General features: G+C 43.5%; 1 protein-coding gene across 3 annotated transcripts in view; it reads left to right on the top strand.

The window, feature by feature from the left end:
* The window catches only part of MOB3C (MOB kinase activator 3C), a 33360-nt gene that overhangs the window by 7915 nt on the left and 3966 nt on the right, over nucleotides 1-21479 (top strand). For all 3 annotated transcript variants that reach the window (XM_083742572.1, XM_083742571.1, XM_083742573.1), the window contains exons 2-3: nucleotides 9452-9953; nucleotides 15858-16060. In XM_083742572.1, the coding sequence (XP_083598698.1) occupies nucleotides 9536-9953; nucleotides 15858-16060 (621 nt within the window). In that variant the 5' untranslated portion in view covers nucleotides 9452-9535. The remainder of the gene's footprint in view (nucleotides 1-9451; nucleotides 9954-15857; nucleotides 16061-21479) is intronic.

Below are 21479 nucleotides of genomic sequence, written 5' to 3'. Positions count from 1 at the left end.
AGGGAAAGCACACATGAAACCAAGTTTTCCCAGGACAGCTGATTGTGAACAGCTCCGCGTTAGTTCCAGTGTCAGAACCATCTGGGAGCCAAATCCAAACATGAAGGCCAGGACAAAGGTGTTTTCAACACTCTCTGTCCATTTGCTGTGGGGCTCTCTCGCAGCTTTGCTCTTTGCCATGAATAACTGCATTTTCCTGAAGTTCCTTTTTCAAGACTTCCTGTCAGGCAAGTAGACTGGCCTATACTCTGCAATCTCTCTATGTCTCTGTTTTTCTCCCTCCCTCCTCTCTCTCTCACACACACACCAGCCAATGACCTCTTTTTACAGCCATTTCCTTGGAATCAAACTCTGGAATTTTCCATAATATTTAGATAGCTGAAAAGGTGATCTCTGGAAAGCAAATGCTTGAGAGTGAGTTTTACATCATGAATAGTTCTGAACTGCCCTGTGATCTTCAGGTGAAGGGCAGTATACAAAATTAATTAATAAGAGTTCAGGGGAACACTTGGAATCCCTCAATCCTCTGCTGCATCCTCATTTGTCAATATTTATATCGAAGATTTGCTAAATATTCAGTGTTAATATATTTTATTTCTGTATAGAATAGTCAGTTTCAACATTTGAGAGCCATTGGCAATTGATATTTAAATAGCAGACTAGTTAACGTGTAGTCGTATTAAATAGCTGATGTTAATACAGCATCTGAGAACTTTTTGGAGCTTGGTATTCCACAGATGTCATTTGATCTTTGGAGCTGGACAGTATTTGATCAGCAACTCTATTTGATATTATGCTCTTAGGACTTGATATTTGTCTTCTGGAATCTTTCATGCCTTGGACCTTTACTGCTAAAGGCATTAATCTTCCAACAACAACAACAATAATAATAATAATATTTTTTTTATTTATACCCCGCCCTCCCCAGCCAAGGCCAGGCTCGGAGCGGCTTACAAGCAATAATAAAAACAAGATGAATGATTACAACTTAAAATCAAAAATAAAATACAACATTAAAATAATGGAACATTAAAATATTAAAATGTAGCCTCATCGCAGGAGGAGAAGGAAAAGAAAGGGGAAAAAAGAGAGGGAGGGAATCAAATTGGCTCCAAGCCAAAGGCCAGGCGGAACAACTCTGTCTTACAGGCCCTGCGGAAAGAAATCAGATCCTGCAGGGCCCTGGTCTCATGAGGCAGAGCGTTCCACCAGGCTGGAGCCAGAGTTGAAGAGGCCCTGGCTCTGGTTGAAGCCAGTCTAACTTCCTTAGGGCCTGGGACCACTAGGGTGTTGTTATTTATGGACCTTGAGGCTCTCCGTGGGGCATACCAGGAGAGGCGGTCCCATAGGTACGAGGGTCCTAGGCCGTGAAGGGCTTTAAAGGTCAAAATCAGCACCTTAAATCTGACCCTGTACTCCACCGGGAGCCAGTGCAGCTTGAAAAGCACTGGGTGAATATGCTCCCATGGCAGAGACCCCGTGAGGAGCCTCGCTGCAGCATTCTGTACCCGCTGGAGTTTCTGGGACAGCTTCAAGGGCAGCCCTTCATAGAGCGAATTACAGTAGTCAAGCCTGGAGATGACCGTCGCATGGATCACTGTGGCCAGGTTGGGGCGGGAAAGGTAAGGGACCAACTGCTTGATGCGGCAGTTCTAAGCCTTCTAAAATTTATATCCCAGTTGAATTTGAATTGATTTTTATATTTATAATTTTAAAAATCTGTCTAATACTGAGTCGGACCATTGGCCTATCTAGCTCAGTATTGCCAACACTGGCTGGCAGTGGCTCTCCAGGGTTTCAGACTAAGAGTCTTTCCCAACTTTACCTGGAGATGCCAGGGATTGAACCTGGGACCTTTGGAATGCAAAGCAGATGTTTTATCACTGAGCTATGGACCTTCTCCTAGCCTTACCATTCTTGATTACACAGAAGGCCTGTTACCAAGTGATAAGCTTTTATCATTTGACATGCCTTTTCTCTATTCATGGGAACAGAATTAACGTGAGAAGAAAACCATTGCAGCTCACTTGTATTAGCAGTTTTTTACTCAGTTCAATTAGATGGAAGTTGGTGTATGATAAAAGATGGCTGTGTGAATTCTGCCCTTAATCCACTTGCCCGGAATCTATAAAAATCCATCTAATGCTCCCATGTCAGCCAGATGTTTATGGAAGGGAGAGCTGCACATAAGGCTTGTGAACTAGATAAAGTGCACACCTCAGCAAATCTCTGTAAAAGAGATGGGTGTGCAGTGCAGTGACCATGAACAATGTTCTGCTATCTGCCTGGCAGATAAAGTGAAGGCAGAGCCAGTTTCTCAACAGCAGCTTGCCATAGGCATTGGGGGCATTTTCTTCAGTCTACATGCAAATATTAAAATACTTGATAAAGTCAAGGATAAGGTCAGGAGATGGGAATTGCCTGTCAGAATAGCAGTCTATCATTTGCCCCAGTAGCTTGAAAGTAGCCCAATCTTAATGTCTCAACTTGTTTTACTACAGACTAACTGCAGTGCCCCAAACAGGTTTCAAATTGTTTTTACACCATACTGTATTGGTATACTCGTTTTTTGCTGCCTGCTCCCATCCTGCTATGGGGTTCAAGTACAAGGCAAATCCTAATGATTAAAATGGATGCCCGGTATGCATTCCACACAGGTATGCATGGGCCCTGACTATACCAACTCATTACAATGAGTAGTCTGATATGATTACATCCTATTAATCATTATTCTTGCTTCATCAGACGGCAAAGATGAATTCAAGTATTTTATTTTTTTAGATGTCTAGAATTGTTGGAAACAATCTGGTGTTGCATACTCATATTAATCAATTGTTATTATACCAAGTAACACCTTTTGTGTGTGTGTTGGGGTAGCAAATGAAGCAATTGGTGTTTCAATGTCAAGGAGATGGGGGCTGTCAAAGCATGGTCCAGAGTGGTCCAGCTTTACTGATTGACAACCTTCTTTACTGACCTTGTGAATTCAGACTTGCTGGGAGCAACATGGTTTGTCTACCTCTGTGATACAGAAGCCAAGTGATAGATCTTTAGGTCCTACAGGCTGGCTGTAGAACAGAACCATGCCACAAGGCCCACAATTGGGCACAATTGGAATCTCCAGATAGCAAACAACAACAACAAAAACACCTTCTCTAAAACCCTTGAGAGACACTGCCAGTCCGTGCAGACCAGGGTTACGCAATGTGGTACCCTCCAGAGGTTGTTGCTGTACAACTTCCTTCAGCCCCAGGAGAGATGATGGGTGTTCTAGTCGAACAACATCTAGAAGTTGTCTGTTTCTGATTGAGACAATCCTGAGCTAGATGGAAGAATCCTCTGACTGGCTGTATTCTGAAGTACTGTGATGAATAGTGAAATTTGATGAGCGTGCTTAATTTTGTCTGGGTCTGCCATTCTAAGACAGCACTCCTAGTCACATTTACCAGGAAGTAAGCTCCACTGAAGGCTGAAAGACTTACTTATGACTACTCATTCAAAGAGTTAATCTACTTCTACTTTCTGCAGAGCTTGGAATGTTATGGTGATGACTGGAAAGGGTATTGAGAGTGTGCATCTGAGAAATTACAGGGGAAGTGGACAGTTAACGTGGAAGAGGCGGCCCTGGGCATGGAGGTTTCGGAGAGGAAGGGGAAGTGAATCACAGGCATCTGTGGCTCTCCGTCTGCAGTGCAGCTATGGAGATGAGTGTCCTGCTAGCCAGAGGCTCAGTTCTGAGACAACTACTGAGTCTGCCTCTTCCTGCTCTCTGATCATGGCTCTTGACAGCCAAGGCCCTGGTTTCACTTCTAGCTTCAGCTGTAAGGCACAGTTCATCTGAAATTGGGTTGGAGGCAGGGTTAGAAATTCAGATATATAAGCTAAGCACCAAATGGCTCTTTAAGGAGGTTCTGCACCCCCATCATTCTACCTGGATATGGAGGTCCAGCACTGAGGGCCTTCTGGTGGTTCCCTCACTGCGAGAAGCCAAGTTACAGGGAACCAGGCAGAGGGCCTTCTCGGTAGTGGCACCCACCCTGTGGAACACCCTCCCACCAGATGTCAAAGTCAACAACAACTACCAGATTTTTAGAAGACATCTGAAGGCAGCCCTGTTTAGGGAAGCTTTTAATGTTTGATGGACTACTGTATTTTAATATTTTGTTGGAAGTCTCCCAGAGTGGCTGGGGAAACCCAGCCAGATGGGTGGGGTATAAATAATAAATTATTATATTATCATAATAATAATAATAATATTAAACCAGGGTTACAGTTGCCAAAATGGAATGCCTCGTTGCCATTTTGGGGGCAGATGGCTTGAAAGTCATATTTTTCAATACAACTTTTTGGTTACGGAACTTCATTCTGATTGTTCAGATAAAATACAGGGGATAAATTCTACAGGATGTGTTGCTAGTGTGTGAAAACAGTCAAGATTCAAGGGTCCCCAGGCATACACCTCCAGATGGTGGAGCCATCAGGGGCCATCCTGGTACCCAGGCATCTTCACTTGGTTGCAAGTGGCTGGTAACCAGGTGCAAAATGCACCTGGTGACTTTCAAACACTGCTTGGAGGCCACATTTGGGCAGCATGAAAGGCAATGGAGTTCAGCTGCCTTGTGTGGACTGTAATGGCTTGGAATTTTAGGGAATGTAACATGTATCCATATGAGAAATACCTCTCTTTGGCCCTCTGAACTCTCCTCAGGCCACAGCCCTATGCCTTCTTGGAAAATGTTATTGAGCTCTGATAATGCTTCTTGCCTGCCTGGATGGAGAAATGTATGGTGTATGGAGCTGGCACACAACTCTAAGATTTACAGGAGCTCTAAGGCCCAGTCAAAGAATCTTAAAGTGTATGGGCTATATGTAACCATGGTACCTCTGTTTACTGTGGTTGCTGGTCTCAGAACAAGAAAGTACACAATCAAGCAAGCTATCTTTGCTTTGAACTGTATTGACTCAGTTGGTGGAGAGTCAGTGTGGAAGGGAGCAATATTTGTTGCACTCAGACCCCACCACAGAATAGCAAGACAGACGACAATGGCTCTTTACACAGCAACTCATGATTCAAAAGCCACGTTGGTACCTTTAACAATAAAGTTGAGTTCATGTAACTGGATTTCTCCCCAGTGGGGTTAAATACAGCTTTGAAAGCACAGAAGGGGTTAAACACTCCCAGAGCCATTGTTCTGGTCAATACCAGAGCCTCCAATGGATGCTTTAAAGTTTCTCTTTTAGAAAACAGCCACCTCCACACATCTCGCATCTGTTCTGGCCCTCAGCATGAAGGATTGCAGAGATTGTTACAAAGTGGGAAGGAAATCAATTGTGTGATTCAGTCTTCAGATGTTGGGGTTTTCAAAGTGCTCAGCTGGCCGCATTGTCCACCCCACATGAGAATATATTTTTATTCTTAAATACATTCTCATTATCTGGCAGCTGCAGAAAAGATCAAAGGAGAAATTTCCAAGTGACTTTTTTTTTTTTTTAAAAAAAGGCTAATATTGTATAGTAGTAAGTGCTTAATGAATGCACCAAAATGACACATTTAGGGTACAAATATAGACTTGAGACACTTGAAGGGCTTCAGGATCTGCCAGAAACCCCACTGTGCTAGCAGAACACAAGATATTCCATGGTCATTTTTTCATTTTTCTTTGTATTTTCTGGTTTTGTATTTCCCACCTCTCGTACTGAGAACACATTGGATACAGTGGCTATTTATCACATCATAGTAGGGGCACATCTAAGAGCATAAGAATAGCCTGCTGGATCAGACCAGATCCTGTATCCACAGTAGCCAATCAAATTCCTTTGGGAAGCCTACAAACAGGGCATGAACACAGCAGGACCTAAGTATAGGATTTCTCTGTCCAAGTTCCATTAAATTTGTGTCTTTCTGAAAACATATGTTGTTCTGTGCATGTGCATAATATACACTTTGAGGCTCAAATGGCATTTTAATGAGGGAGTAGAGGCTTAACTCGAGTCAGTTGAGGATTTAGAGTAAAGATATTGCTGCTTTTTTGGGGAAACAGTAAATCAATGCGGAGATTTTGGGAGTATAAAGATTTGGTGCTGGCATCATGATTATCAGCTTCCAAAGCAAAACATTCCAGGTTTGGTAGCCATAGTGTTATATGACAGGACCAAAATGTCATCCAGCACTTGGCTGGCTGGGAAGCAAACCTGAAAAGGCAGGACCGAGAGGACAAGCTCATTTTGTCTTGCAGCTCTTTGGCAGAGACTCAAGTAGCTGTAGACTGTGTCCAGGATTACCCTTTCTACCTCATTCTATTTTGAAGTAGCATCTAGGAGTGCAAGTTAAGTTAATTTTAGACTCTGGACTTAAATATCTGGAGGGTCACAGTTTCCCTACCCTTAATGTAAGAACAGTGTCGTGTGTGAAGCACCACTAAGGCTTACGAAACCTTTGCATTCTTTAAAAGCAGCTTGTGAAAGTATCCTACATAACTTTTGCCTTTACTGAATCTGAGAGACTGTGGGAATGCAGAACTTATTTCCCCACCAAAACAATGCTAAAAATAGTGTTCAAAATGTGCACAGAATGAAGAACAGTCGCAAAGCAGCGGCAGGGAAACAAGTGTTCGGGGCCCACGTGCTTCCCCCAGATAAATGACTTAGCTGATGCTTGACAGCTCTCCGCTGTGCTGATGTGCTGGATGTAGATCTGCGTGCACAAGATAATGCCTGAACTGAAGAGGACCTGAGGTTTTGTTACTGAAACACAATGAAAATCTTCTGCGGAATGACAGAACTTGAGGAGAGGCTTATCCCTCAGGTACAAGATACATAACACACGCACATCGTAAACAGTGTCTTCATGCTGAAATGGCTTTCCCTTCAAATGATCTATGGATAGCAGCCAGGAAAGCATCAGGCCTCTGTTATCATTTTTAAGGGGAAACCTAAGATTAACAGCATGCACATGGTTGTCAGCATATGATCACAAGAGGAGTCCTGCGTGGTGGTACCTCCGAAACCAGAATGGTGGGGGAAATTATGGAATGTCTTTTTATTAGTCAAATGGACAGTGTTCCATAAACCTTCAAATGCATTTGAAAGCATTGGCGAAAAATGGAGCCCAGTAGTTGTTTTTATAAAGAACTCCATTACAACTGCATTCTCCCCTCCTGCAGTTATCAGCAACTGGCATTCAGAAACAGTGGAAGTAGAACTCAGCCTTCAGGGTCAGTAACCTTGTCCTCCATGATTTTAGCTAATTCTGTGTTAAAGCCATCCATGTTGGTGGCCATCACAGTCTCTGGTGGGAGCTAGTTCCATCCTCCGTGCCCAGTGTGGTACTTTCTTTGAGGACCTGCGGTGTTGTGAAGAGGGAAAAGGGAGGGGAAGTTCTGTTGTACAGCTTTGTTAGATACAACCCACAGAGCATATGTTTCAACTTCTGTGTGTTTTGATACTTGTCTCAAAGTGGTACCTTGCTTGTCAAACTTAATCCATTCTGGGAGCCTATTCGACTCCCGGAACTGTTCAAAAACCAAGACATGGCTTCTGATTCGCTAACTCATTTCTGGGTTTGTGGCATTCAGGAGCCAATTTGTTTGGGAGCCAAGCCATTTGACAACCAAGGTACCACTGTAATTTTTAAAAAATAAATAAAGAAGAGATGGATCCTTTCCCCCAGATGACTGTGCAATGCTGCCAGTATTAGGCATGTACTGCATCATTTTGAGTGTGGAGTCTGTGGTGTGCCTAAGCGTAGTGGCTTCTTCACAGCGGAATGGCAGCTGCACAAAAGCAGTGCCTGCTGGCCTTTATGCTTAAGAGTCTTCCCATGGCTCAGAACTTTTTTGCTTCCTCCCCTGGGACACCATTGAACTTGAAGCTGCAGCCCCAGGGTCTTTTTAAATATCCTTGACTGCAAAAGGAGCATTATGAAACAAGAGCCACAAAACGATGTGAACTTCCAAACATCTGTATTCCCAGTAGATGTGGACTGAACGGCCACACCAGTGACAAAGCAAAAGGAATGTTTTCTTCTAGGGCTGGAAATGGCACAGCTGCTGAGGAAACTGCCCCCCCCCCTCCAGAAGGACAGAAATATTTTTAGAATATGCCCTGAGGTGTCACTTTGATATTCTTTTCTTCTTTAAAAGAACTTCTTGGCAATGCCATAGAAATAATAAGAGCCTTTTCCAGTTTTCATTCTCTAATCATCATGGAGCACAAATCACTGAAGAGTAAGGATTCCGTTTCTGGTGAGGCAAGGGCTGGGGCAGGGCAAATATTTGGTTCAGAAACACAACCCTGAGAATCTGGGAGAAGTGTGAATTTTATGAGAAGGACTGCAATGTTGACCCCATTAGTAGCCCCTTGAGCGGTAGTTTGCCTTGCCATTTCTATGGCTGGAATTTTTATTTATTTATTAATCTCTGCACAGTTTCAGAAAGTCTCACTAAGAATGGTGTTGTGCAACCTGCTTGGCTTGATGGCCTGAGTTGCCAATAGCACTGGGGCTTGATCGTTTTACAAGCATCGGAGTTATAAAGTATGCACGTTCGCATTGTGAATTGATACCTCATTGGAAACTATTTATGAAATAAATAATGCCCATAGTTGACCGCAGGTTATCTATACGGCATCCTTCCTTATTATTCCTTTAGAAGGATTGTACATCAGGCTAGAGCACTTCTGCCAATCATTTTTCCAAAGTGATGAAAAGGGTAGATAAAGATGGGCAAAATGGTGGGCATTGAGAGATTGTGTAGACCAGGGGCTGCCAATGTGCAGTCCATGACCACACACTGAAATTAGGCTGGAAAGAAGCAGTGTGCTGTATCAAATAGAATAGTTCTTTTGAGTGGCTTGTCTGTTGTGGGGGGGGGGGGAGGGAGAGTGATACCCATAATCCAGTTTTCAAATGTGTCCTGAGGCCCATAAAAGTTTCTGAAACCTGGTGTAGATCCCACAGGTCATTTTTGTGAGGATGCAAATATATTCCGGAATGCATCTGGTGGTGGTTGTTTTTGCCTGAATTGAAGACCTGACCTAACTAAGCAGTGTTAGAAACTGAGTTATGAAAGTTAGGAGCTAAATGGCACCTTAAACCTAGGTTATGGGTGCATACTTTTTATAACAAGAATACAAAGCTGAAAATGAATGTAATTCAGCTAAAATATTATGTTCATTTTTCACATGGTCTAGTCTTTCACCTGCCCACCCTAAGTGGGTCTCTTCTCCAGACTTCAGAGAATAGCTGGAAGTGGGGAGGCAGGAAAAGGTCCTCTTTTTCTTCCACTCTGCAGTTTTAGGCACAGTGCTGTGCCCAGAGCTTAGAAACTGCTTGCATTTATGAAATTCCCTGTTGCAAAATGTGCCTGGAACAATGGAAGTTTTGAACACTGTAACCAAGGTGTAGATTGTAAAACAACTGACTTAAATACTTCGTGTCCATTTTATCTTTTAGGAACCATCCTGATTATTATTTTAATTTTTGTCCTTTGGAAAGACTGGTCCTCCTTGTCATCACCCTGGCTGGTTCCAGCTCAGAATGGCTTTGTGCCTTAAGCAAGTTTTCAACAAAGACAAAACCTTCCGCCCCCGGAAGAAATTTGAGCCGGGGACCCAGCGTTTTGAGCTGCACAAGAAAGCTCAAGCCTCTCTGAAATCGGGACTCGACCTGAAAGCTGTGGTCCAGCTTCCCCCGGGGGAGAACATCAACGACTGGATCGCGGTGCACCTTGTGGACTTCTTTAACAGGATAAATCTCATCTATGGGACCATGTCAGAATTCTGTACCGAGAAGAGCTGCCCCATCATGTCGGGTGGCCTCAAGTATGAGTATCGGTGGCAGGATGACTACCGCTACAAGAGGCCCACCAAGCTGTCGGCACCCCAGTATATGTGCATGCTGATGGACTGGATCGAGACCTTAATTAATAACGAGGACATATTTCCTACCAGGATAGGTGAGTAGGCAATAGGTGCTGCATAGGAAGCTACCATATTCAGGGTCAGACTCTTTGTCCATCCAGTTCAAAATAAAGTGGTACCTTGGTTCTCAAACACCTTGGTACTCAAACAACTTGGAACCCAAACACTGCAAACCCGGAAGTAAGTGTTCTGGTTTGCAAACTTTTTTCGGAAGCCGAACATGCTTCATTTTGAGTGCCACACTTCCATTTTGAGTGTTAAGCTGAGGTCTGTCTGGTTTTTTTCTATTTATTTTGTGTTTTTGTTTTTGCGGCTCTTTTTTGTTTGTTTTTGTGACTGTGTGGAACCCAGTTCAGCTACTGATTGAGTGATTGTGTGACTGCAGTACATTGTTTATTGCTTTCAATTTATGGATCAATTGTCTCGTTAAATAGTAAAATTCGTGTTAAGTTGCTGTTTTAGGGGTTGTTTTTAAAAGTCTGGAATGGATTAATCCATTTTGCATTACTTTCTGTGGGAAAGTGCACCTTGGCTTTGGAACGCTTTGGTTTTGGAACGGACTTCTGGAATGGATTAAGTTTGAAAACCAGGGTACCACTGTACTGTCAATTGGCCATGGCTCTCAGGTGTTGCTGCTCTTCTGGCCTCTGGTTGGTCACATTGCTGCTTCTCACCAGGACGGGGAGGGGCAGGGGGGCAGTGAGGTCAGTGGCACAGTGAAAATGCACTGGTGTGATTGGTTCTGTTGGTGTGTTCTCAATTCACTGACCTTAACTGCCACCTCCCCCTTTACCTCCTAGCAGACCAGCACAACCGACCAGCGGTCAGGTGAGGGCAGTGGTGTCCCCACCACACTGTCTCCTACTAGTCTTTCCCATATATGCAACTGATCCTTTTAACTGGAGATGCCAGAGATTGAGCCTTCTGCACGCAAAGCATATGATCTGCCTCTGCAATTGAGCCAGGGCCCCTATTACCGGTAATTCTTTCTAAAGATACAAGGCAGGTGCAAGACTTGCTGCTGCCACCAAGAGCCTGTACTGCACTCCCTACTGCCCTTAAGGCTACAGTCCTGTGTTCACTTATTTGGTAGGACCCCGGAGGCCAGGGTTCAAATCTCACTCAGCCATGAAGCTCATTGGATGACCTTGGGCCAGTCATTGTCTCTCAGCCTACCTTGCAGGGTTCTTCTGGGGATCAAATGAGGTGGGGGAGTACCACATATGTCACCTTGAGCTCCTTGGAGAAAAAGATGGGATATACACTCAAGCAGTGAATAAATACATAAATAGGAAAGTTCCTTGAATAGTGGAACCATTAATCTAGTATTGGCCCATGTGCAATCTCATTTTTTTTCATATATTAATACAATATTGCCTATATGGTCATTGTAAGGTGAAGTGATAGTGTAGGGAAATTTTGCTCTGCCTGCTGCAAGCTGTGGGAACAGGCGTTTTTCAAATAATAGCAAGGTGTTGCTATGGGTCATCCTAAAATGAAGCAACTATGCAGGGCTTGTCTGCATTGTTGTAATCCTCCTGCACGGTGTGGGATGTGACTACGTGATGGTTTCCACAGAAACATGATGTTGAATCCCATACTATTGAAATGAATGGACCTACGTAGCTTAGTCATGTTCATTAATTTAAATGGGCCTACTGTGAGTAAGGGACACGGGTGGCACAGAACCTAGGGCTTGCCGATCAGAAGGTCGGCGGTTCAAATGCCCGCGGCAGGGTGAGCTCCCCTTGTTCGGTCCCTGCTCCCTCGGCCAGTAAAGCGAGATGAACGCCGCAACCCCAGAGTCGTCCGCGAACGGTCAGGGGTCCCTTTACCTTTACTTACTGTGAGTAAAACTGAGTTGAATACCATCCTTACTTTTGAACCCATCTGCCTAGGATTGCATTGTACTGTTGACTATTTGCACTTTCCATTTTCAGTCCCCAAGGCCCTTTTGCAAAAAAGGCAAAGGATTTGTGTGTGGTGTCGGGGAAGGATAATATGATGCCTTTTGGGTTATTCTCCCATTGTAACCACTTTGACACAGCATGTTTCTAGTTGTTTTTGCAGCTGGCTGGTTTCGTAAAGGCTTGCTTGTGTTATTGCCACCCCGTCTCCTTTCAGAATTAATGCCGTGCAACAATGTGCAGCTGTTCTTGTACCATTCCCATTAAGTGCTGGTTTAAAACACATGCACACACTCATAAGGAGAGGCTGTTAACAATGCCCATGTCTCATGGGGTTTGGGGAAAAAATTCACTGTATATGTGCCATTGTTTTGGATAATTGCTAATTCCTACAATTACTTTGTAGTGATTAATAATAAGGAATCCCATTACCAGGCTTCATTTGAACGCATTGGGGGGACAAAATCTTGGCTTGGAGAGACAAATCCTTTAACATTCTGTCCTGTAATTTATTTGCTCTTAATGCCTCTCATTTATAATGCATTAATACACCACTTCTCATTATTTCCTTGTTGGGTTAAGTGATGCTGTGTGAAAGCATCTGTCTCCGAAAGAGAACTCCCCATCCAACCAGTACCATTCTGTTACCCTGTTCCATGTGCGAACGTGGTGGTAGACGGACAATAGTTTCTTTCAGAGGCTGATATGATGGAGGCATTGCTCCCTATTGTAGGCACACTCATCCAATTATCATCTTTCTTTGCAAGTGCTTTAAAAAAAAGGATACAAAATCTGATTGACCAGAGTGAGACAGAACCGGCTTTCGCAGAGAATAAGGTTCTCAGTGGCTACTAGGCTATAATGACTGCTCTGATTCGCTGGTAGGAGGCAGTAATGCTTCTGAATAGCCAGGTGATGGAAACCACAGGAAGAGAGAATGTTCCTGTGCTTGCAGGTTACTCACGGGCATCTGGCTGTCCACTGTGAGAACAGAGTGCTGGGCTAGATGGACCACCGCAGGAAATTCAACAAGTTAAAAAAACCCTCTTTTTTTTGCCCTTATGGGAAACTTCATTTCATGATGGAAATCATCGCCCCAAAACACAATCTCAGTAGGACATCTAGCCAAACAACCAGGTGGCAGGATCTAGGAAACCTATTAACTTCCAGGTGAACCTGGAGTTTGCTGGTCAACCACTAGCTGAATTTCCTGAGCAGAATGGTTGTGGGTAGCCAGCAAGCCATCAAGAGGTTTGAGCCATCATACATCAAAAAGGATGTCTTGCTTATCAGATTTCCACCACACTTCCTGGCTCAAGGGAAGCCTTTATCTGCATCCAAGCCACCATGCCAGGCACTTCCTGCCTGCTCGTCTACTGTTGATAGTTTGCTTCTTGCGTTCACAATGTACGGCAGAAAGGGCTCTCACTGGAATAGAGAAGTCTAGAATGATGTACCAAAGCTCACTATAAAGTTCTGAAACTTGAATAACTTTTCACAACTGTGCATAATTATTCATTCATTGGAGACTATAGAGTTAATCAATAGTGGCCATCAGGGGAGGGTGGCCAGAGCTGCCTTGCCCCTCCCCATGGCAGTGACATGCAGCATTGAGAAGTCAGGTCTCCAGACTGCTACTCACATCAGTATTTTCAGCATACAAAGTGCTGTTCAGCTGTTATTCCATCTGTACATTGTACAGCATAAGAGAAATCAAGCTGGGGACTGCAGGCCATGTAGCAGTGGGACAAGCATGTGGGGGGCGTGTGCCTATTTTAAAGAGACACTGTCCAGAAACTGATCCCCCAGGATGTCATATGGACTATAAAGTCCACAATTTGACAAGACTAGTCTGGTATTCAAATCTAGTGCCTATAGCAGCGTATGCACATGTAAAAACGGTCTGGACTCCAACAGAGCCTGACTAGACTTTTTTCATGGCTATACTTGGCTGAAATCCTTGTGCAACTATAGCATCAGAATGACTGCTTTCCATCTTTCACAAGAGGTCTGTGGATGCATGAAAATAAGCCTTTCTGATTCTTTAAATGAGCATTTGCACTCTCCACTTTTAATTCTAAGTGCTTTCAGTTTGTACTCTCAAGAGGAAGAACAATCCCTGAGTGTCCTGGAGCAGCCGTCTCAAGGTTTTTGAAGTTCTGTGATTCTGCTGTAGTTATTTCCACTCTACAAGTCACAGCAAAAAGAGCTTTTAAGCTCCAGACAGCACGACAACAGCACTTGTTGACTTCCCAGTCATTAGCGCATCTGAAACCTGCATGTCTTATTGCAGGTGCAACTTTGTGTCTATGAATCCTGCCAGCAACTCCAGACTTCATTAAAATCAGGTGCATAATTGGTTCATTAGGCTTGTCTTCAGACTCTGGAATGAATTTGTGGGAAACACGGACGAGCTGAGACCCGCTTGAAAATAAAATGTAACTGCCAGACCCCTTAATTGTTTGTGGTTATTCCTCTTTTCATCTGTGCAGTGTGCATGGCAATGGAACACATGTGGTGGATCATTTAGGGGGCTGTTTCATCTGTTTCCCATTACTGTGATCAAGTTGTATATACCATAGTTGTTTTTATGAGAGTGGTAACAGAGTGCCGCTCCATTCAGTGCTAAGAATATCATCTAGCTCCCCCTGCAGGTCTAGTGTGGTTTCATGTATTCAGTAAACACTCAAGCAGCGGTTTCCAAACTCCCCTTTTCCCCTTCTATGGACCACTATAAAATTGCTGTGGGTCTTGGTGGACCACTTACTGATATTTTTGAAGCCCTATAAATTGGTACCTCAGGTTACAAACCTAATTTGTTTCGGAGGTCCGTTCTTAACCTGAAACCGTTCTTAACCTGAGGCGCGCTTTCGCTAATGGGGCCTCCTGCTGCCGCCACGCCGCCAACGCACGATTTCCACTCTCATCCTAGGGCAAAGTACTCAACCTGAGGTACTACTTCCAAGTAAAGGTAAAGGTAAAGGGACCCCTGACCATTAGGTCCAGTTGTGACCGACTCTGGGGTTGCGGCGCTCATCTCGCTTTATTGGCTGAGGGAGCCGGCGTACAGCTTCCGGGTCATGTGGCCAGCATGACTAAGCCACTTCTGGCAAGCCAGAGCAGCACATGGAAACGCTGTTTACCTTCCCGCCAGAGTTGTACCTATTTACCTACTTGCACTTTGACGTGCTTTCGAACTGCTAGCTTGGCAGGAGCAGGGACCAAGCAACGGGAGCTCACTCCATTGCGGGGATTCAAACCGCCAACCTTCTGATCGGCAAGTCCTAGGCTCTGTGGTTTAACCCACAGCGCCACCCGTGTCCCTCTACTTCCAGGTTAGTGGAGTTTGTAACCCGAAGTGTTTGTAACCAGAAGCATTTGTAACCAGAGGTACCACTGTATAATATATTTTTTCAGAATTGAAAAACTACAAACATGTGCCTGTACCAGGGAATTTAGGGAAGTGGGTAACAAACCAAATAAGTTATCTCTGTACTATTTGAGGAATCATCTCTGGGCCATGCTACCTCCCAGGGGTAGCCAACATGGTAGTTTCCAGATGCTGTTGGATTGTAGCTCCCATCAGCCCCAGCCAGCATGACCAATGGCCAGGAATGAAGGGAGCTGTAGTCTACCAATATCTGGAGGTCTACCACTGAGCTAACCCTATTGTGCACACCAGAACACAATAGCTGTTGTCCTTAAGAAAGCCAGGGTGTTGGAGTGGTTAGAGTGTTGGACTAGGACCTGGGAGACTAGGGTTCAAACCCCCCCACTCAGCCATGAAGCGCATCAGATGACCTTATGCCAATCATCATCTCTCAGCCTAGCCTACCTCACAGGGCTGTTGTGAGGTTAAATGGGGAGGGGGGTAATCATGCATGCTGCCTTGAGCACCTTGAGGCCTAAATGTAAAAATAAATAAATAAGAATAAAAGTAAGGATGCACAACTGCAAGGCCCTAAATAGAGCCTAATGTCCCACAGTAGTGTTGAAAGCTCTAAACACTCCCCCCCCCCTTGTGTCTTGCAGGTGTTCCTTTCCCCAAGAACTTCCAGCAGGTCTGCACCAAGATCCTCACCCGCCTCTTCAGAGTCTTTGTCCATGTCTACATCCACCATTTTGACAGCATCATCAGCATGGGTGCCGAAGCTCATGTCAACACCTGCTACAAGCACTTTTACTACTTTATCAGCGAGTTCAGCTTGGTCGACCAAAGGGAATTAGAGCCTCTGGTAAGAACATAGGTACTGTTATTATGCACCTGCTTCTGATTGGCAGGGACACCTTTGGGATGAGGGAAGAGCACTGGAGACTTAAAGTGTTCCAAAAACTCTTTAAGTTTGCACTGCAAGCTACATGTTAGCCGTACTTTAGGTCGCCAGGAGGGCTGTCAGCATCTCCAAGCTCTTATGGAGATCACATTCCAAAGGCTTGAAAGAGATTCCCAGCTGTCAGGAGACTGCCCTGTTGATTTTTTAAACAGAGTTCAGAGCAGAGTGCTGGCCAGACAACCTTAAGAAGAATGCCATTTGCATATGTGCATCACATCAACTATTTCACACTATAAACACAAATTTTTCACTGTCTAGGAATTATTCTTAGAAGGCTCCATTTAAGAATCAGCTAGGATGGATGAGCTGATGACGATGATTAGCATTTTGAACTGTTTTTAATGGTGTGTTTTTATTGTTGTAACTTACCCTGAGACCTTAGGGTGAGGGTGGGTAATAAATGGTAATAAATAAATAGTATGCACAAGCCCCATGAGTGCTACAACTGAAATCCTGATCTCTCTAAACTTTGGCAATATAGTCAAAATTAGTCACTTCTTAACAGATGAGGGAATGGGTACAATGTTTCACATCTATATTTCAGCTGACCCTAAAAGGTAATTAGAGATCAGGAAACCGAAGAGGCTGAAAAGAACAAAAAAAAAATCAATTCTAATCCACTTCCCTCCTTCCTGCTGCTTCCCTTAAGACATAATAAGAGGAAGTTTCTCCCCAATTGTCCTTGCAAAGTGACAATAACTCCCAGTTAGTGTTGCTTGCTGGCCGTGTTTCCGAGTGTGAATTTATATGCCTCTGACCTTGTACCGTCTTTTGCAACCATATATTCTAGAAAGAATATATGGATTGATCTTAATTTCTAGTACTGGGATATTATAACATGCACAGCTGATTCCCACTTTCAAAGTGATCCATGTGCAGCAAGCATTGTCTGTCTAACACATTCACTATCAAATTGATAGAATCCTATAATTGTAGAGCTGGAAGGGACCACAAGAGTCATCTAGTCCAACCCCCTGCAATGCAGGAAGCTTTTGCCCAGTGTAGGGCTCAAACCCACAACCCTGAGATTAAGAGTCTCATGCTTTACCAGCTGAGCTATCTCACTCGTGTAACACAATCACAAAAAATCATTTCCCCTCTGTCATGAGTCATGATTATATTATTATGTATGCTAGTGAGCAAGGATACTGAAATGTCCTCAACTAACAAGTAACCATCCAATATGGTATTGACATGAAATGTACTATCATCACTAAGTCAGGAATGTAAACCAGAATAATAAACCACAGTAGTGCAAACCATGGTTTTCCTAACTATGGTTTCAGGTGCTCTCTGAATTGACAAACCTATAGGCATAGCTATGTCTCTAAATGATATTGCAGCATGGAGACAGAGCTTATGGCCTCTTAAGGAACCACGTGAGTTTATGAATAAGAGGAAGAAAAGTGAATCCTTGTTTTTAGCATCAAACTTCACTGCATTTCACAAAGGGAGATGAAAGATTTCCTTTTTTTGAAAACCGAAATTCTTCCTGGCCCTGGTGGTTGTGGGTGAAATGCTAGATCAGCATGAAATGGAAGCACCACATCCCAGAGGGTAGGCTAGACTTCAAGAGATTGGAAGGCTTCTGAAATCTGAATTCTTTAAGGAAAGGGGAAATAATAGATGCAATTCAGCTGGTAATAACCTCAAATTATTTCTCCATTTCACAGAAGGGAAAGTAGAGTTGAGATAAAGTGACCTCTTCAAATCCTCTCTCTCTCTCTCTCTCTCTCTCTCTCTCTCTCTCTCTCTCTCTGTCTTTGTGTGTGTGTGTGTGTGTGTTTGTTTGTTTCATGGCTAGATTCTCCCCCATCAATTTACCGGCTTTGGAATACTTTAAATTAAACATTCTGGGCTTCTTTTTCAGAAGTGAGCCTCTAGATAATTTCCTTCATTCTACTTGGTTGTATAAAATGAATGGCTTTACTCTCTTGGCCTGAGACTAATTTTAGAGATGTGTCTCCTAAGGAAACAATAATTTGTTTTGCTAGGGTAAAATAGATTTGTTGCAACAAGTAATAACATTGGCAAAGCCTTGGATTATTTCTGGGAAAGACAGGAGCTGCTGTGGGGACCTTCTCAGCATAACGAATGTTGTCTGATGTATAGAGATGGGTCACTGTTTGTGTCAGGAAGAAAAATCAAAGGACTTAAACAAGCTGATGTGGAGGTGGTACCCAGAAGGTAGGAGAAAGTGTGAACAAAAGGTGGGGAAATTGGAAATCTGAAGTGTGAAAATAAAGGTAGAAAATGAAGCAGCATCAGAAGCAACTGAATTTTCAGACTGGCTTTCACTTTAAGCCAACAACAACAACAACAATTTGCTTAAATAATTATTATTGGCTTAAAGTGAAAATCAGTCTGAAAATTCAGCTGCTTCTGAGCCAGAGTAGAGAGGCATGATTTTCACACGCACACCCTGCCAGGCCTGTGCCCTTAGTTGGGGCCAATCTAGCCAATCCCTAGATATCCCCTTGCTTTCCTCGGCACAAATCTGTTGCTGTTGTTTAGGAGATTATTTAGTCTTTGCCACACACACACACACACACACACACACACACACACAGCTGCATGCATACACACTCACTCACACATATTCCTCACTAAAAAATGAGTGGGAGATGAATACTTGCAAATAATATACTTCAACTCATTTTTTTAAGTTTTCAGATCTGTGGGTGGAATGACTAGGCTGTGGGGGTGGGAAATATTGTTTTAACAGAGGCGTTAAGAGATCTTGATTGGAAAAGCAGAAACTCTCACTGTGTTCCCCAGGCAGACAGAATCCTGGAATTGACTTTTCTGTTTTTTTGTTATTCTTCAGAACTTGAAGATGGTCATGAATGTTTGGACTGCACAGGCAAATGTTACATAATAGAACATGTTTTCAGTTTTCATTTAGCTTGAAACAAGAATAAGCCCACTAGCTAGAATGGGACTAATACAAACCAAGTGCATTCAAGATGTTAGCGACTTGTCTTTTCCAGCATCTCATGCTGTGGGCTTCTGCTTCCAGGGCTTAACCCTTTGTCCTCAGATCGAAGCCTTCTTCAAAAAAATCTATTTGGCACCAGCTGACATCGCCTCTTTGTATGTGGTTGGTCATCTCTCCACCCCTCCTGCTGCCCTTACTAACTCTATTGTGGCAATTCATAGATGGTCTGACGTATTTTCAAAGTGTTGTATCCAACGCTACTGTTCCTTCCGCTCACGCAGCAGAATTCTGTTTGTGCAATTGAACTTCCCCCTCCTGTCCCCTGCAGCCCTATGCACATGCTCCAAATCTGCACCAGAGAGTTGGGGGACCCGCCGGAGTGGGTCTTGTGGGAGCATGGGGGAAACACTGTTGCACATGTGGACTTCTGCTTGTGCAGTGTCGAATGCAACCCAAAGACTGTGAGGTTCAGATTTGCTCATTCCCACTTCCACCGGCATTTGGAATGTTTGTGACAACAAAGAAAATGCCAGCATATGAGCATGGCAGAAAACCCAGGAAACTGGTTTGTCATGGCCATGGATGCCCCAGGAACAGGACTGAAACCTGGAGGTCTAAAAAGCAGTTCAGGTCTGTTGGCAAAATGGCTTTCAAAGAGACCTGTGCTGAGATTTGGCTCTGCGAGCCTGTTCCCAACATGAAACAGGCATGCACAGCCAAACTGAGCAGGATTTAACCCCTGTCCATCAGCTGATGAGCTGGAGTTAAATCCTACTGCTTTGGCTGCATGCATGATTTACCAGAAAGGGAAGAGAATCAACTCCTACCAGCCTGTTAGCCACTGAGGCCACCCACCCTTGGAGTGAAATCAGCTGATTGGCAGGTGGGTGTGGTTTCTTTAAAAATGACCTTACAAGCCAAATTTGACCCCCTGTCTGGCCAAGAGGTTGAAGGTTCCTCACTCCTTAGACAAGTGACTGATCACATGCCACAATATTGCATTTATATTTGTGCCTCTATTACTATGGATTTGCGTCTGGTGAATTCACATGAGCAGTTCACCTGGTGATTATCAGATGATAAGCTTTCATTGAGTTGTGTAAGCTTCTCTTTCAATACTGTACTGTTCAAATATCATAAAGAGATTCTTTCCATTGTCATTCATAAATGACGTTTCTTCCCATGCTCCTCAATCCTTTGCACATAAAACACATGGCTATATAAATCCAAACTCAGGAGCTTTTTATATGTAAATGTCACTCACCAGTTCAACCTCTTTTCTTCTTGCCAAGTGATATTTGATAAGATGTTGTTTTTAACTCCCTTTTACACATATTGTGCATATTTCCTTTTGTTACCTATGCTTTCTTCATGGTATTAAAGGAAAACAGCGGAGATGTCGAAATTGGATTCTTTTCAGACCCAACACAACCCTTTGTGGATTATCCGCTTCTGTTGACCCTTTTGGTTATCACCAAGGCAACTCAAAGAGACACTGAAATTCTGTCCTATTTTTTGCTTCCCGTGTCTTGCTTCAGAATCTTATTTCTTTCAAACCTAAACGCTTTAGGCTGTTTTAAGTTGAAATCAATTTAGAAATGTAATAATGTCTACCAAGAAAAAATAATCACTGCATTGTCTCAGATTTCTTACAAAACGTTAAGAGTTTATTGTGAAATAAGTGAAGGGGGATTTATTTTATTTTTTATGCAACAGATTAATCCAAAGTCTTGAGTCATATATTTCCCCTGGATTAACTGACACATTCAATGAAATATTGCAAACATCCATCAGTTCAAACTAATTTAATTTGATCAGTCTGGAATATTGTGCATTGGTTGAAATCATGAATTTATTTAGGTGGTGAAGGGCAAGTCCCTTTCCCTCCTATGTGCAGTATGGGGATACGAAAGGAACCCTTCTATCAAAGGAACAGTCTGTTGGGGGGAAGGGAACCTTTGCATCTAATTCATGCTATATGCTGAAGCAGCATAGGCTGTCCTTAACAGCAGTGTGTTGACTTCCCACCCTGGGACCCTGCAGCTGGCAATAACTGCTGTCCGTTTATCTTGAGTATGGTATTAGATAATGTGGTGGCAGAGCAGCTGCACCAGTTCTTAAAGGGTAGAATCATAGAATCATAGAGTTGGAAGAGACCACAAGGGCCATCGAGTCCAACCCCCTGCCAAGCAGGAAACACCATCAGAGCACTCCTGACATATGGTTGTCAAGCCTCTGCTTAAAGACCTCTAAAGAAGGAGACTCCACCACACTCCTTGGCAGCAAATTCCACTGTCGAACAGCTCTTACTGTCAGGAGGTTCTTCCTAATGTTTAGGTGGAATCTTCTTTCTTGTAGTTTGGATCCATTGCTCCGTGTCCG

The sequence above is a fragment of the Podarcis gaigeae genome (genome assembly GCF_964106915.1).
Source record: "Podarcis gaigeae genome assembly, chromosome: 6".
Classification (NCBI taxonomy): Eukaryota; Metazoa; Chordata; class Lepidosauria; order Squamata; family Lacertidae; genus Podarcis; species Podarcis gaigeae.
The sequence above is the reverse complement of the archived record's forward strand: the minus strand, read 5'-3'. Positions and strand labels throughout refer to the sequence as shown.